This window comes from Manis pentadactyla, chromosome 9, assembly GCF_030020395.1.
Source record: "Manis pentadactyla isolate mManPen7 chromosome 9, mManPen7.hap1, whole genome shotgun sequence".
Lineage (NCBI taxonomy): Eukaryota > Metazoa > Chordata > Mammalia > Pholidota > Manidae > Manis > Manis pentadactyla.
This window is the reverse complement of record NC_080027.1, coordinates 128,327,273-128,343,695: the sequence shown is the minus strand read 5'-3', so window position 1 is coordinate 128,343,695 and position 16,423 is coordinate 128,327,273. Positions and strand designations below refer to the sequence as shown.

At 42.5% G+C, this 16,423-nt stretch overlaps 1 protein-coding gene across 1 annotated transcript; it reads left to right on the top strand.

The window, feature by feature from the left end:
- Window positions 1–11,631: 11,631 nt before the first annotated feature.
- Window positions 11,632–16,091, top strand: C9H1orf53 (chromosome 9 C1orf53 homolog). Its single transcript, XM_036909860.2, has 3 exons — window positions 11,632–11,894; window positions 14,525–14,626; window positions 15,857–16,091. The coding sequence occupies exons 1-3, from the start codon at window positions 11,676–11,678 to the stop codon at window positions 15,926–15,928; spliced, it is 393 nt and encodes a 130-aa protein (XP_036765755.2). The 5' UTR covers window positions 11,632–11,675; the 3' UTR covers window positions 15,929–16,091.
- The last annotated feature ends 332 nt before the right edge of the window (window positions 16,092–16,423 follow it).

Sequence of the window (16,423 nt, the reverse complement as noted above, 5' to 3'; positions counted from 1 at the left end):
GCGCAGGGAAAGCGCGTCCTTGCCGTGAATATGGCGACGGATTTTGTAGCTCAGCCGCTGCGGCTGCCAGCCGGTTATTCGCTCCGGTCCACGCGGCCGCAGCGCTGCTTCAGGTGGAAGGACCAGCGTCAGCTCGGACTCCGCGTGCAGCGGACCCTCAGTACTTGCAGATCCTCACCTCTGCCCAGTGCACCCGCACGCAGGGAAGTGGTCCCGTTAGGGAAGGGGATCCTTCCAGGGTACGTGCGTCCCAGGGTTGCGTGTTTCTTCTTCCTAGAAAGTTGGCTGCCCTTCAGTCAGTGGGTTCCAGGCCCGGGAACCGGCCCAGACCCAGCAGCAGCACAGGGGAGGGAACCCCGTACTGGAGCGGCCGCCCTGCGCACCATGTGCTTCCCCTCCCGCCATTTTTGTTGTTTGTATATGTCAAGTAGCAGTTTAATGAATTCTTTAATTCAGCTTATTCCTCTCATGGTTTACATCCTACCACTGACCATTGTTTTAGCTTTATGTAATACTTAGTGTTTTTAAATCCCATTAATTAGACATTAGTATTATAATTTCAAATAATCAGTCTTCGTTGAGCTTTACTCACAGATACACCATTTTAATTGCTTATGTTCCCTTCTCACAGCTGTTTTTCTTTCTGCAGTGCGTGATTAAGGAGTTCCTTTACTAAGTTTCTACTGGGTAAATATTTTAAGATTTTTGTCTGAAAAAATATTTCATCCTTCTGCTCAAAGGGTAGTTCGCTTTGGTTTATGGTGCTTGGTAGACAGGGGTTTACCTCTAGGTTTTGAAACTCTTCCTCTGTTGCTGGTTTGCACTGCAGCTGATTTCAAGCCAGCTGTTAGTGTAATTTTAATTCTTGAGCAGATAATCTGCCTTTTCTCTCTGGCTTTTTTTAAGATCTTCTCTTTGTTTAATATTTTGCACATTCACCATGATGTTCATTAGTGCTGTTTTATTCATCCTGATTGGGATTCATTGTACTTTCTGATTCTGAGGTTTGGCCCTTCTATCAGTTACAAGGGAAATATTTTATTTGTTATTTCCCATTATCTCTTATCTACTTCTGGAACTGCTATTAGATATACGATAGACCTTATAATTCTATCTTCTTTCTATCTTCTGTATCTTTTTATTCCTACTTCAAATCTCCCATCTCTTGATCTTTCTGTTTCAATTTAGATAATTTATACATAATATATATATATTATTATCTGCTAATTCTCATTTTACTTAACTATTCTCACTTCAATTGTGTTTAATCTGCTCTTTCACTCACTCATGGAGATTTTAGTTGTTTTCTTAAGGATTTTACTCACATTATATTTGGTCTTAATTGAGGTATAATTGACATATAGTGTTATTAGTTTCATATGCAAACATAGTGATTCAACATTTGTATATGTTGCAAAGTAGTTATCACAATAAGTCTAGTTACCATCTGTCACCTTACAAAATCAAATATTATTGACTATATTTCCCATGTTGTACATTACATCCCCCATGACTTATTCTTATAACTGGATGTTTGTACCTCTTAACCCCTTTTACTCATTTCACACCTAACTAACACCCTCCCGTCTAGCAACTGTCAATCTGTAATCTGTATCTATGAGTCTGTGTTTTGTTTTGCTTTTTAGATCCACATATAAGTGAAATCTAGCAGTATCTGTCTCTGTCTGGCGCATTTCACTTAGCATAGTATACTCAAGGTCCACCCATATTGTTGCAAATGGCAAGATTTCATTCTATGTTTTATGGCTGAGTAATAATCCATTGTGTACATGTGTGCCACATGTTCTTTATCCATTCATCTACCAATGGACACTTAAGTTGCTTCCATATCTTGGATATTGCAAATAGTGCTGCAGTGAACATAGGGGTGTATATGTCTTTTTGAATTAGTGTTTTTAATTTCTTTGGCTAGATACCCAGTAGTGAAATTGCTGGATCATATGGTAGCTCTGTTTTTAATTTTTGAGTAACTGCCATACTGTTTTCCATAGTGACTGCACCGGTTTACATTTCTACCAACAATGCACAAGGGTTCTGTTTTCCCCACATTCTCACCAGCACTTGTCATTGCTTATGTTTGTGATATGAGCCATTCTGACTGGTGTGAGGTGATGTCTCACTGTGGTTTGGGTTTGCATTTCCCTGGAGATTAGTGATGTTCAGTACCTTTTCATGTATCTCTTGGCTTTTTATATCTCTTCTTTGGGAAAATGTCTATTTTTTAATCAGACTGTTTTTTGTTGTTGAGTTGCATAAGCTTTTTATATGTTTTGGATATTAACTCCTTATCAGAGAGATGATTTGCAAATACCTTCTCTGTTAGGAGGTTGCCTTTCCATTTTGCTGACATTTCCTTTGCTGGGCAGAAGCTTTGAGTTTGATACAGTCCCATTTGTTTAGTTTTGCTTTTGTTTCCCTTTAACTTTGGAGTCAAATTCAAAAAAATATTACCAAGACAATGTTGAGGAGCTTACTGCTCGTGTTTTCTTTCAGGAGTTTTATGGTTTCTGGTCTTACATTCAAGTCTTTACCCATTTTGAGTTAATTTTTGTATACTGTATAAGATGGTGGTCCAGTTTCATTCTTTTACATTAACTGCCCAGTCTTCCCAACAATGTTTATTGGCAAGAATGTTCTTTCCCCATTGCATATTCTTGCATCCTTTGTCACTAGTTAGTTAACTAATATGCATGGATTTATTTCTGGGTTCTGTAATCTGTTCCACTGATTTCTGTGTTTGTTTTTGTGCCAATACCATACTATTTTGATTACTGTAGCTTCATAGTATAGTTTGAAATCAGGGTGTGTAATACCTCTAGCTTTGTTCTTCTTTCTCAAGATTGCTTTGGCTATTCAAGGTCTTTTGTGGTTCCATACAAATTTTAGAATTATTTGTTTTGACTCTATGAAAAATGCTATTGCAATTTTGATAGATATTGCAATGAATCTGTAGATTGCTTTGGGTAGTACAGACATTTTGAAAATATTAGTTCTTGCAATCCATAAGCACAAAGTATCTTTCCATTTATTTGTACCTTCTTCATTCTTTCATCAATGTCTTATAGTTCTCTGAAGGTCTTTTATCTCCTTGGTTAAATTTTTTCCTAGGTTTTTTATTCTTTTGATATGTTTATAAATGGGATTGTTTTCTTGATTTTATGATAGTTATTAGTGTAGAGAAACAACAGAGTTTTGTATACTAATTTTGGATTCTGCAATTTTGCTGAGTTCATTTATTCTAGCAGTTTTTTGGTGGAGACTCTAAGGTTTTCTGTATATAGCACCATATCATCTGCAAAGAGTGAGGCTTTTACTTCTTCCTCTCCAGTCTCTCTGTCTTTTGTTTTTCTTGTGTAATTGCTGTGCTGGGACATCCAATACTGTGTTGAATACAAGTGGGTTATTTTTCAGCTTTTCACTGTTTAGTATGATATTAGCAGAGGCTTTGCCATATATGGCCTTTATTAAAGTGGAAGTATCTTCCCTTTATACCCACTTTGTTGAGAGTTTTTATCATAAATGGATGTTGAATTTTGTCATGCTTTTTCTGCATCTATCACGATGATCATATGATCTTTATCTTTCCTGTTAATGCAGACTATCACATTGATTGATTTGTAGGTGTTGCACTACATCTCTTAAATCCCACTCGGTCATGGTGTGTGATCCTTTTCATGTGCTGTTGAATTCAGTTTTCCAATATCTTTTCAAGTTTTTTTTTTGTATCTATGCTCATCCAAGATATCGGCCTGTAATATATATATATATATTTTTTGTAGTGTCTTTGTCTGGCTTTGGTTTCAGGGTAATGCTGGCCTCATAAAATGGGCTTGGAAGCTTTCCCTCCTCTTCAGTTCTTTGGAAGTGTTTGAGAATGACAGGTAGTGAATCATCTTTGAGTGTCTGGTAGAACTCACCTTGGACTTCTGTTTGTTGGGAGGTTTGGGGTTACTTTTCCAGTCTTCTTACTCATAGTAGGTTCATTCAGATTTTCTATTTCTTCATGATTCAGTTTGAAAGGTAAATTTCTAGTAATTTATCAATTTATTCTAGGTTTTTTGCTGCTGTGTAATTGTTCATAGTAGTCTCTTATAATTCTTTGTAAGAATTCTTTGGAAGTCAGGGCTCCAGATGAATGTACAAACCCCTTTCTGAGAAGTCTCGTCTAGTCGTAGTGAGGCCAATGGGGACATAAGCACAGTGTCTCCCTGCTTGCACTCCCCAGGAGTCCCTCCATAGCCTTTGGGCGTCTGGGTGTCCTGAAGTCTGTCTCTCAGGCTGAAGCTCCAGGCTAAGTAATTAGGCCTTTCTCACAACAAGACTGAGGTTGCATTCCAGTCGACTTTCTGAGCGGTGTCTTGGAAAGGACTGCCTGCCAGCAGCTGTCCTGCGGTTGTTACGTTCCTGTGGAGCCACTGAACACCGGCCCTCCTGACCCAGACCCGGAGGCTGGGGGTGTGCGTTGTGCACATCTGCCGGCCTCACCAGGCAGCTGGCAAGCGGTGGGGCGGCACACACTTGCCGGCTACTCTCAGCAAATTTCCAGTGTGCGATACAGTGTCACTGACCCCAGTCACCGTGCTGTACGTCAGAGCCCTGGAACTTACCTCTTATAGCTGAGAGTGTGTGTCCTTTGTCCAACATCTCCGCACTTCTCCTACCCTACCAGCCCCTGGCAGCCACCATTCCACTTTGGTTCTATGAGTTTGACTTTTGAAAAAAAAGATTCCACATGTAGTGAGATCATATGTTATTTGTGTTTCTGTGTCCGGCTTATTTCATTTAGCATTATGCCCTCCAAGTTCATTCATGTTGTCACAAATGGCAGGTTCCCTCCTTTTCTGTGGCCTCTTCAGCCACTCACCTGCTGGCCGTCTCTTCAGTTGTTCCCTTATCTTGGCTGCTGTGCACAAGCCTCACTGAGCACAGACATATCTTTAAGGTACTGTTCACTTCTTTTGGAAATATACCAAGACGTGAGAATGCTGGACCATACAGTATTTCTATTTTTAATTTATTGAGGAAACTCCATATTGTTTTCCATAGTAGCTGCACCAATTTACGTTTTTGCTAACAGTGCACGGGGGATCCTTTTAGCCCCCACCCTCTCTGACACTTATCTCTTGTTTTTGTGATATTAGCTTTCCTATTGGGTGTGAGGTGGTATCTCACTGTGGTTTTGATTTGCATCTCCCTGGTGATTGGTGATGCTGAGGGACTTTTCATATAGCTGTTGGCCATTGGTGTGTCTTCTTTGGAAAAATGTCTATTTGGGTCCTTTGCCATTTCTTAATTGGGTTATTTGTTGGTTATTGAGTTTTCTGAGTTCCATATATATTTTGGATATCAACTCCTCATCCAATATATGGTTTGAGAATATTTTCTCCCTATCCGTGGGTTGCCTTTTCATTTTATTGATGTTTCTTTGCTATACAAAAGGTTTTTAGTTTGATGTAGGTTTTTCTTTTCTAAAATCTGTTTAATTATGCACATATCTACAAGTTAACTAGTAAAAAGTAGTAATCACTCAACCATGCTAAGCCTCATGCCATGAAGAGCTGATGGTAAAACAGGCAGCTGGACCACTAAGCGGCTGAGGGCTGAGACCCAGGAGAGCAAAAGGCACAGAGGTTTCCTAGTTCAGCATAATAACAGCCGACATTGGTGAGCCGGGGACCGTGCTGGAGGTTCTGTGTGCTGCATCTCACTTAATGTCCACAGTGATTCAGCTCTGAGGTGTTATTCACATTCTACAGAGGAAACCCAGGCTTACAGAATGTAAATGATCTCAATGTCACTGAACTACAAAGTAGACAGCTGGAGATTCAGCTCCAGGTCTGTACGCCCTCAAAGACAATGCTCTCTTCCCCTGATGTGCTAACCACTCAAGGATTTATTCATTCACTGAATAAAATGGCAGGCAGAGTATATATGTTCCTGTTATCATGGAACTTAATCTGGTGGATGAATTACCTGATTGTGTTCCAAATGCACCACAATTTCAAAGATCATAATATGGATAGAGCACTGTTATTCTGTAGTGCTCTATCAGTCATGATGCTTCAATTTTCCTGTTATTATTGGTCCCATGATGTAGTACAAACAGGTTTAGCTCACAGTAATACTATCCAAAACATGCCATTAAGAAATGTGATTAGATAGAGCAGTTGGTGATGATATCCTCACAGGATCATACAAATAAGATACAATCCAGGCAGGAATATTACAGTTTTCTGCATGAAAAAGATTCACATTCCATAGCACTTCAAAGATGCAATCATTTTACACCTGCAGAAAACCTACTGGGGTCATACGTGCTGTGCTGATCACTGAGGCATGTCATGCGTGCCCGCCGCTGGGAGAATATTAACACGTGTCATACTCAGTAGACTAGTCATACGTGTCAATGTCATGGTATTTGACCTGAGACTCAGTGTGCCTTTCATTCCAGTCATGGAACAGTGGACACGCATTTCTCCCTCAGGCAGCAACAGGATTGCAGAGAACAACGCTCTGATTTGTATGTCGTTTTATGGCCTTATCCAAGATCCTTTCACAACTATGTTGGCATGTGGGAAATCCTACAAATCAGTGGTTGCCCTTACATTTTAAAAGCACAATACTAATCCATTTATGGTAACAAGGTAAAAATGTAATTACATTCTTGCTATTTTTTTAACTATGTTCTTTCTGGAAATTACACTGTTAATATTGCATATGCAAAAAAGGAGATTTCATTTCTAATGCTTGCGTAGCAAAAGGGCTAGAAGTAATTAGTCTGGATATTTTATGTGACAGTGATTGTGTGCATGTAGTTTATAATTGGAATGATTGTTCAGAGTTAACAAGGCAGCACCTAACTGTCAACATAAACCTACTTCATTTGAAATGCGGCCCGAACAGTGCACTCGTCATTAATTCAGTGACCATTTGGGGGAACTTACTAAATAGATTGCCAAATAAAATCACAGTTACCTTGTTACCTCAGGATATTGTGTCCAGAACGATAGCCTGAGAACAGCGCACGCTGATGAACCCAATACTGATTCTTAACCATGAAATATGAAGGGAAAATGGATTTGCATGCGATTCAGATGTGGGTGTTTGCTGCCATTGTTCATTCATCCACTCATTTCTACAAGCATTTCTTTTCTGGCCTTCCCTACGTAGTTGTGCTACTACCAATACAAGAAGAATCACCACAGTCTTCACCCTTAAAGACCTCAGTCTGGTAGTAAAGAGTCCTCATAAACTACACAGTAGGTACAATAGAGACCTGCTCTGGATACCATGGGAGCATTGATGTCAGTGCCGGCAGCTCAGCATGCAGAGGACATGGGGGAAGTGGCCAGAAACGTGAGCAGCAAGGAGAGTTAACAAGCAGAGGAGGTATGGGCTGAGGCTTCAAGGACAGGACACCACTCCAAGGAGATGAGGGATATTCTTGTTGGAATAAATGGCACATAAGTATAAACAACAGGTCTCCAGCCCCTAGCACAGGGCCCTGGTACAGAATGAGTCTGCACTGTTTATTAGTTACATCAATGAACTGTTCTGTTCTAGTTGTAGTCATGGAGGGAGAAATGTTCACGAGCTGAACTAGAACAATGATAGAAGCAACGATAAGACACAGATAAGCAAAACCAGGAGGGTTTGGTGATTGTCTAGATGGAGATATGCAGAGCATTCGAAGATCTCTGAATGAGATGAATAGAGGACAGCTATGCCTTTAAAGTAGAAAATGAGCGGAGTATTTCAAAAAGAATGAAGATTGAGTCCTTGGTCATGGCACGTTTAGGGGTATTTTTAAAGCAGGTGGATGGACAGCTCTCACAAGCATTGGCCCTGATCAGAGATCTGACCATTAGCATTACAGGTAAAAGGCAAAAAACAAGCATCGCAAGTCCCTCAGGGAGGTACTGTACTGTGAGCGGGGCTGAGGACTGCTGATGGGGAGATGCTGCGGAGTGCAGCACGGAGCTCAGTCAGGTAAGTGCTACGGAGGCGTGCTGCCAGGAACCCTCACACCATCCCTGGTGCTCTGCCTGGCCGTGGAAAGAGAAGCCAGACTACAGTTACTCAGGATGGATCAAGAGGGTGGAGGAGGAGGCAAAAGTGCTAGTGGACTTCATATCCTGTAGCCCACCTACAGTTTGTCCACGGGGACAAAAAGTGGAAAGGTAAGAGCCAACATGGCGGGATCTGGGCATGTGGTGTCCGCTGTGAAGTTAGCAGAGAGTCGCAGGGCTTGCAAATAGAAGTGGTTATAATTCCCAGAAGAATTTTCTAAGACCAGCTCTGTGAAACAGTGTGCTATTGGCTATCTGATTAAATGAAACGAAGACTCCCTGTAGGCGTCCTCAGAGGCATGGAACATTTGCTCTCAATCACAAGAGTTGGTAGTGAAAATGTGCTCTGCATGGGGTGTGACATGTCACACACTGTCCAGCTATTTGAAAAACATCAAATACATAAATCAGTGTCCAAACAGAACTGTGCAAAACAGGCAGTATATGGACAAGAAATCTGTAGGTAGCCCTGAGACGCCAGCTCTAATTTGTCCCCTAATGGTGCCAAACATTCATAATTCATCAACAATAACACTTCAAGTCAATTAAAAACAGCATTTCAGGGGCTCATATCAGATAATTTGATAATGTATGCATCTGTACTGTTTGCCAGTGAAATGCCCAATGTTATTTAATAAATAGGTTAGTAAGATTTATCTTCATCAACTCATTTTTCAAGTATTTATTTGCAACAATTACTGTAATTTCAAATCTGCATTATGTACAGAATGGTAATTTTAAATTTTCATATAGAATTTTTGTCCAATAAAGAATATATATTTGAGAATGAAGAAATGCTGACTCATTTATCCATTCAGAAACATTGTTTATTATTCACTAAGTGTTACAGTGCTATGTACAAAAATAAAGTAGACTGTGGAGATACAAAGATGAAGATGACATGTTCCCTACTGTCTTGTTTATGATATTGGGAAAACAATGCAAAAAAACTAATACACATAAAAAAACTAAAATGGAGCAAATAATTACAGGAAATTGAAGGTCATCTAGAGGGAACCAGAGGAAAAATGAAAAAATGTTTTAAATGATAAGCAATCAAATACTAAAAGGATTGAGAGGGCTGGTGGAATTTATTCTGCCTTTGCACAAGTCACACTGTGGGGGGTATTTGTTAACTGTGTCCCCAACACACCCCCAGGACAGGCCATTCTCAGCCATGGGTTTGGGTGGAGTTGCAGTAGGTTTAAGGATCACCTATACCCATAACGGCTGGTTCAGGAAAGAAGACATGGTGAAGAGAAGGCTGCTAAGACTTGCGGGGACTTCTTCATGTCCAGGAGCACCCTAACGAGACCCTCTTCTCAGCTAGACAAGGATAAGAAAGGATGGAGCCCTGGGAGCTGTTTGCACCATCTTGCACCTCTCTGCCTGCCGGGCGGGGAATCAGCAGTGAGGGGGCATGGCTGAAACATGCAGGGATGAGCCCAGGTCCACCATGAGCTCTGAATCAAATCATGCTTCATGGTTATGAGAGCAAATTCCTTTTATCATATAGAGATTAAGTTGCATGATCTACATCATGCAACATAGAGAGGCCTAACCTATTTAAAAATTAATAAAAATGAAACCTACTGGGTTTGCAATTCTCTGAGCTCCTCTCCTCCCCTCAAAATAACAAGCATGTTTAATATCAACATAAGCACCTGAAATGATGGGAAGGATTATGAAATATATCTAATAACATGTTATGTGCAGAGATGCAGCACAAAGCAACTCTTTTTAGAGCAAACCTAGGTGCAGAATTTTGTAAATAAAGTGGACTTAAATCTGCATTCTAAAGGGGAATTTTGTGCCCCAATTCCAAATGTTTTTGCATTCTGTGAGTGCAGACAAATCTGAAAAGAAACCAACACCCCCAGAGTAAGGTAAGGGTCAAGCCCAGAGGAGGCTTTTTAAAACAAGAGACACAATGAATGAAAGTTACTTGATGTGAAATGACACTGGCTCTAAAGTATGGAAGGTCAAATGAAAACTGAAGGGGGCAGATAATCTATTCAATGTCTAGATGATACTATAATTATCACGTTTGGAAACTGTACCACAATACTTTATCAACTCAAGTGTGCAGATTGTCATCTTTGATTATATTTTTAAGACATCTGCCTGTAAGAATGCATACACAGGTAACATGTGAATAGAACGAAGCAGCTTTCTCAGCCTAAACGCCCAAAGGCCTTAACCAAACAGGATTATTTTTAACCCTGGGAATGAAGGAGATAGGGAAAGGTTCTGGTTAATTTAGTGGTCTGCCTTACCAAGTAATCTGAATACTATTTTTACCTTTTTAAAAAGTTGCTTTTAAATTTTGAAATAATGTAAGTTACAAAGGTAATAGAGTGCTGGCCTTCACCTGGTTTCCCCCGGTGTATCCATCTTATATTCTTGTAGCACAATATCAAAACCAGGAATTTGACATTGGAACAAGGTGTATGTAGTTCTACATCTTATCGCATGTATAATGTGTGTAACCATGACGACTGGAATACAGACCTATCGTATTATCACAGAGATCTCTCTCCCCAGCCTCTGCATTCACACCCACCCCATCACCCACCGAAACAAGTTTCACGTGGCAATACTGACTCTTCTTAGACAAGGCGCCTGTCTTCTATTTGGTCCCCACCCTTGAATTAAAGTCATGACCCATTAATAGTCTTCCTCCTCAATTTTAAAAACAACGCAATAAACTTCAACTTCCAAACTTACTTCCTTTATTCGAGAACTTCGTTTGGCAAACACACACACACACACATACACGCCTGATGTACGGAGAATCCCCGTTTCTAATCATTCTTCTGGTGTAGATTCCCCCAAGGGTCCCTCCTTAGCCTTCCAGGTTTTAGACGCTTCTCACAGCAGCCAGCAGTCTTTATATCCCGATAATTAATTAATCATCCCAACACAAAGGGAACAGGTTTGCAAAGTAAGTTCCCAATGTACTAATTCACTACGGGATTCACACTGGACGATAGGGTCGTTTCAGTCAGTACCTACGTAGAGGGCCCAGATGGGGTCACAGGGTCGTGCGGTCAGTTCGGACACCGGGAAAACGGGCGGAGAGGGTCTGCGGGCCCAGGCCTCCTGCGGGGCTCGGGAACCCACTGCGCGCAGGTCTTCGCGCCCCGGAGCCTGGCGAGGCGGCCGCGCTGCTCGCTGCGCTCTGGCCCCGGAGGGGATCCCGGCCGCTGGGGGCCCTTCGGACACGACCGCGAGAACTGCGTTTCGCGCAGCCTGGGGGCACAGCGAGCGGCCTGCCCATCGCTGGTTCTGCGGACGGATCCCAGAGCCCAACGGTCACCTTTCACTTGGAAAAAAATGGGATACTGAGAACGCAGGCCCGCAGACTAGGAGCCGCACGTTGTCCGCGGCCCCGCGTCGGCTGCGCAGAGAACTCACTTCGCGACCGCGCGTGGGCGCAGGGGGCTCGGCCCGCGGGTTCTACCTCTGGTCCCGCCCGCCACTGACCCCACAGTCTCCTTCCCGCCCACAATCTGGCCCCGCCCCCCCGGCCTCCGCCCCGCCCCGCCGTCGCCTCCCGTGGCGGCCAGGCGGATTCCCGCGCGCATGGGCGCCGCGCTCCGGAGGACGCCCGCCGCGGCCCAGCCCCCGAAGCCTGTCTGGGAGGCAGCGCGGCTCCGACAGCAGCCCGGCGTGACCCTCGGCTCCGCCGCTGAGGGAGGCCGCCCGCCGGGCAGGCCGGACGCGGAGGAAGGGCTTCCGGCGAGCGGGGGGCTCACGACCGCGGAGCGGAGGGTCGCGGAGCTGCACGCGGCAGCCTGCGCGGTGAGGCCCCTCCGCCCGGCCCGGCGCGCGCGCCCGCCTCGGGCCTGGCCCTGAGCCCGCCGCGGCTTCCTGTTCCGGCAGAGCGGCGCGACCGCACCGGGAGCGCGGGCCGGGACCCGCGTGTGCTTCCGCGTCGGGGCCGCCTCATGTGCGCGCGATGGGCGGGCGCGCGTGCGTGGTGCGTGGGTTGGGGCGGCGTGTCAGGGAATTGGTAGGGGGCTGAGGAGTCAGGAACAATAGGTGTGTGTTTATCTCGCCATCCACCGATTTTAATGAAAAATAAAACAAACTTATTTTTAATCTATTTTAATTCTTGCTACCGCGTTTTCAGCCTTTTCCTCCGCCCTGACAAAGCACAATTGCAAAGGAAACTAGCATCAGGCGTTTGTTTACATTCTTCCTGGGCAACCTTGAGCTGTGCTTTCTTCTGTTTGTGGGTGTGACAGCTGCTTGTGAGTCCCGAAGCCAAACCTTGTCATCTCCCCTCCTAGTTTCTAACACCTCAGACTATGTGAATTTAAAGGTAGCATATTTATATTTTTTGTTGTATTGAGAAAGCAAGTGAATTCTGTGGTAAAGACACAAAAACGGTGTGCAAGTGTCCTAGTTCACACCTGTGTGAGCAGTACGTGTCAGAGGCGCGTCGCCGCGTGCCGCCTGAGCCGAGCGGGTAGAGAGCTCCCTGGAGGCTGCCTCAGGGTGGCTGGTTTTCCGACCGACAGTCGGCCCTGAGAATCTGCCTGACTCCTTCAAGTGTTCAAACTTCCACAAAAGATTTCATCAGGAAATGACTGGCAGCTTTTGATTGTTCTTGTGTATACCCTTAGAAGTTACTTGTGAAGTTTGTTCACCATTATATTTTATTTTCATTGTGTTTTCATTGCTGGATCAAACACCAGCAGCGTGTGAAGACAGGTTCAATCAACCTGGGAAAAGAAAGAAACTTTTTCTCCCAAGTGGGAATCCACACTTGTTTCATCAGTTGTCTGGATCATAGATTAAATGCCTGTCCCAGACCCTAAGTAAACCCAGTAACAAGTTTCTTGTTTTTTCTTTTCTAACAAATCAGAGCCCCTCACAACGGCCGCTCTCTGGCCTTTTCCCACGCCGATCCTGTCACTGGACAGCTGGTTCTCCACGCAGACTGTCAGCACTCGTGCCACATCTTTGTGGGTCGCTACCGTTGCCTGAGGCTCATTTACTGAGGACGAATTAAGTTTGGGCACCAGTGAGCTCAGAGTTCCTCCATGGACACGAGAGGCAGGACAGGCAGGGGGCCTGAAGCGGGCTGCTAGGCTCCTGGTGCCGGAGCATCACCTTCGAAGGCTCCCAGCGCTGTGGAGAGGGAAGAGAAGGCTGCTCAGAGCTCCCAGGCTTTGTTTTGGTTTTCTTTCTAACAGGTCTTCAAATATGGGCTTTGTAAGTAAAGAAGTGAGGCCTTGACGACCGGTCATTCTGAGGCGGTGCTCAGTGCTTCTGGTTTCCTGCCGTCGCCTCTGTGCTCCGCGAGGGCTTGGGAGGCCCCTCAGGGGGCCCTGGGCCCTGCCCGCAGGGCTGCTGCTGCCCGAGGCTGGCTTTGCTGGGCACCTTAGGGTAGAGCTACACTTGAACTAGTTTGTCCTTTCGCTCCACGCTTTACTCATGAAACATAGTTGGTTAAAACCTCAACCAGAATAAAATATTCATCCATTAAGGAAGACTCTGAGCAAGTAATTTGTGGCAAATGCAAAACTTTATGATAGAAGACATTCAAGTTTCATGCATATTTTAGTGAAACGACCCTACACAAAGGCGATGCAGATGACTGCATGGTAAAAAGGTTGTATAAAAAGCCCAGGAGAAAGTTCCTCTATGAAATATCAAGGCTAAATAATGTTGCTCACATGGCCCAAATCCACAGAAAAGGTTGTGTTACTTATTTAACCCAATGTAGTGGGACACTTTTGTAAAACCAGGCTCGAATGGAGAGTGTGCTTCCTTGACATCTGCACTGGTGAAGCAAAAGTTGCTTTTGATCAAATTTATGAAAGCAGTGAGTATTAATATGTCAAAACAGTACTTTTTTCACTTAAAAACAACAATCCAAAAAAAAGAAAATAGTGTAAAATGTGCGACATCATGAAGGTAAAGAAAAGTGTTCAGTAATAGCAAAAGTAACGCTTTTCTATAAGGACTGCTGGTTTTAATTAGCACCTTCTGTATGTTTAAATCATTATCCACATATTTTAAGTAGTGAAATTGCAACTGCAACTTCTGAGTGAAAGTTCATTTTCAGCCTCTTAAGCTCTTAAAGTAATCTAAATCACTTGTTTTAAACTTGTTACCTAGACACTGAGTGAAAAATACCTGAGCAGTGGCTACATAGTTACTGGGTATAGAGGAGTTCTTGTTTTTCCATCAACTTCTCATTTTTCTCAAATGGTGTATTTTCTTCTTATGTCACATAAAGTTGGACTGTGTATAATGTTGGAATACATTCAGTCTTTAATTGCAAGTGCCACCAAAATTGCCTGGGAAGAAGTTAAATACTGTTTAAGGAAAATTTTGCAATATTTAATGAGTAGAAGTTGTGGTGAGGAGATATGATGAAGACTGAGATTAAGGAATTGTTTCATTTCATTATTCTTCAGGCTGGCCAGCTGACCTACGTGGATCCGGCCACTGGGCACGTGGTGCTCACAAAGCTCGCCCACTTGGAGAGAGGCGGATGTTGTGGCTCTGCCTGCAGACATGTGAGTAGCAAATTCTCTCATTACGGCAGTAGTTCTGCTTCTGTAACTTCATAAATACCTATTAGTTGAAAAACAAGTCAAATAAAAAACTAAGTAGACCTGGAGTACATTTTTCACAAGCTACTTTAGTCAAGGACAACGAAGTCCTTAGGACCAACATAGGACCTTTAAAGTTCACAGAATTTTGTAACATTTCACTGTGAGCATCAATTTCTTGAAATGCTGTGATTTGAAAATGATGGCAGTTCTTTGATATAAGGAAACTTTCCATGAGTTTTCAAATAAGTTGTGTTTACTAGGCAAGCACAAAGAAGTCAGGAAAAGAAATCCAGAATATTGCAAATTAGATCCTGGAATAAATTTTTTCTTTATTATTAGCTGAGTATTTTTCCAGTAATGAGAAGTAGGTTTCATTTAAATGATAATTTTCTTTCTTTATTCCTTCCCTCCTTCCCTCCTTTTCTCCTCCTCCTTTCTCTCTTTTTCTGTCTCTCATTCTTTCTGTGGTTGTTTTCTTCTCTGCCTTTAAAATAACCATGAAACTAGCACCCCAAACTTAGTGCTGTGCATCACCTAAAATGTATATTTCAGTGACTGTATTTCTCTGTATTCACTGATTAAGATGAACTAACTAATCCTTCCCTATTTTGAGAAAAAAAGGTATGGGATGGGTTATTCACTATACCTTTTTAATGGCACACTAGTTGGATAAATTGTTGCAGAGTTAAGATTATAAAGATAACAACCTCTATTTACAGACCACTTTGATTATATGTTTTGGGGCAAGAAGGTATTATTTTCTTAAGTGACCCACTTTGTAATTAAGGAATGGGCAGTAAGTGCATACATTAACTGTGGCCAGTATTGAAGAATTAAGTCTTCACCTTGTGTCTCTCCCTACCTGCCGCACACCAGGTCACTGCAGAAGAGCTTACATAACTGAGGGAGTGGGGATCTCCTGAGACTGAGTTTTTGACAGTGAAATTCTTCATTCTATTTACATCATCATTGGAAGATATAAAGTTGGAAGGATGCATTTAAGAATTTTTGACCCCTAATTAGGACCATTTGCCAGAAGTTGCCATTATCCTCATCTTAGTCTGCAGGACCTGATAGATCAAATGATCTATATAACAGCATTGGCAGTCTCTTTTTTTCACGAGGAGAAGTGTACTTTTTAAAGATGATTGTCATACAATTCAATAATAATTTGCTCTGTTTCTTTTGCAGTGTCCATATGGTCAAGTGAACGTTAAAGATCCATCTAAAAAGAAACAATTCAATTCATATTTTTATGTTTGACCACAAATTCATCTCTGTTTCACCTTCTAGCTGAGACTTTATTTTAAAAAAATAAAATAAAACCCTAATCCAGAATGCTCTGTGGGGTGCTAGTCCTTGAGCACTAGTTTAATCTTAAGTACATATATTAAAAGAACATCAATAAAATGAAAAAGCTAGCAAATGTTTGTGTGTTTCTGAAGTGGCACATTGATAGCTATTTCCCTTTCTTTTTGCTTCATTACCACACACATATGTTGAAGAAAGAAAATAATGACTGTTCCATTAAATAAATAGTAGCGATCAGGTCACATTAGTCATTCTTGATTTTTCACATAACCTCAGTTCTCCTGTTTTCTCCTCAGTGTTAGCAACCCGAGGGAGGTTGCTGGCAAATAGGCTACGAATACATCCTTCATTTTATTTTTATCTTCAGCTGTGAGGAGATTGATATAATGCTAAACTATGCAGCATATGAGTGCCCAGGAAGTGCCATCCTGCATCAAGAAATGTTCT

Bases quoted from the DNA above. Each gene is read 5' to 3' on its own strand.
- C9H1orf53 (XM_036909860.2), top strand. From the start codon at position 11,676: ATGGGCGCCGCGCTCCGGAGGACGCCCGCCGCGGCCCAGCCCCCGAAG. The intron at 11,895-14,524 runs GTGAGGCCCCTC...ATTATTCTTCAG, and splicing joins TGCACGCGGCAGCCTGCGCG to GCTGGCCAGCTGACCTACGT. The intron at 14,627-15,856 runs GTGAGTAGCAAA...TTTCTTTTGCAG, and splicing joins GTGGCTCTGCCTGCAGACAT to TGTCCATATGGTCAAGTGAA.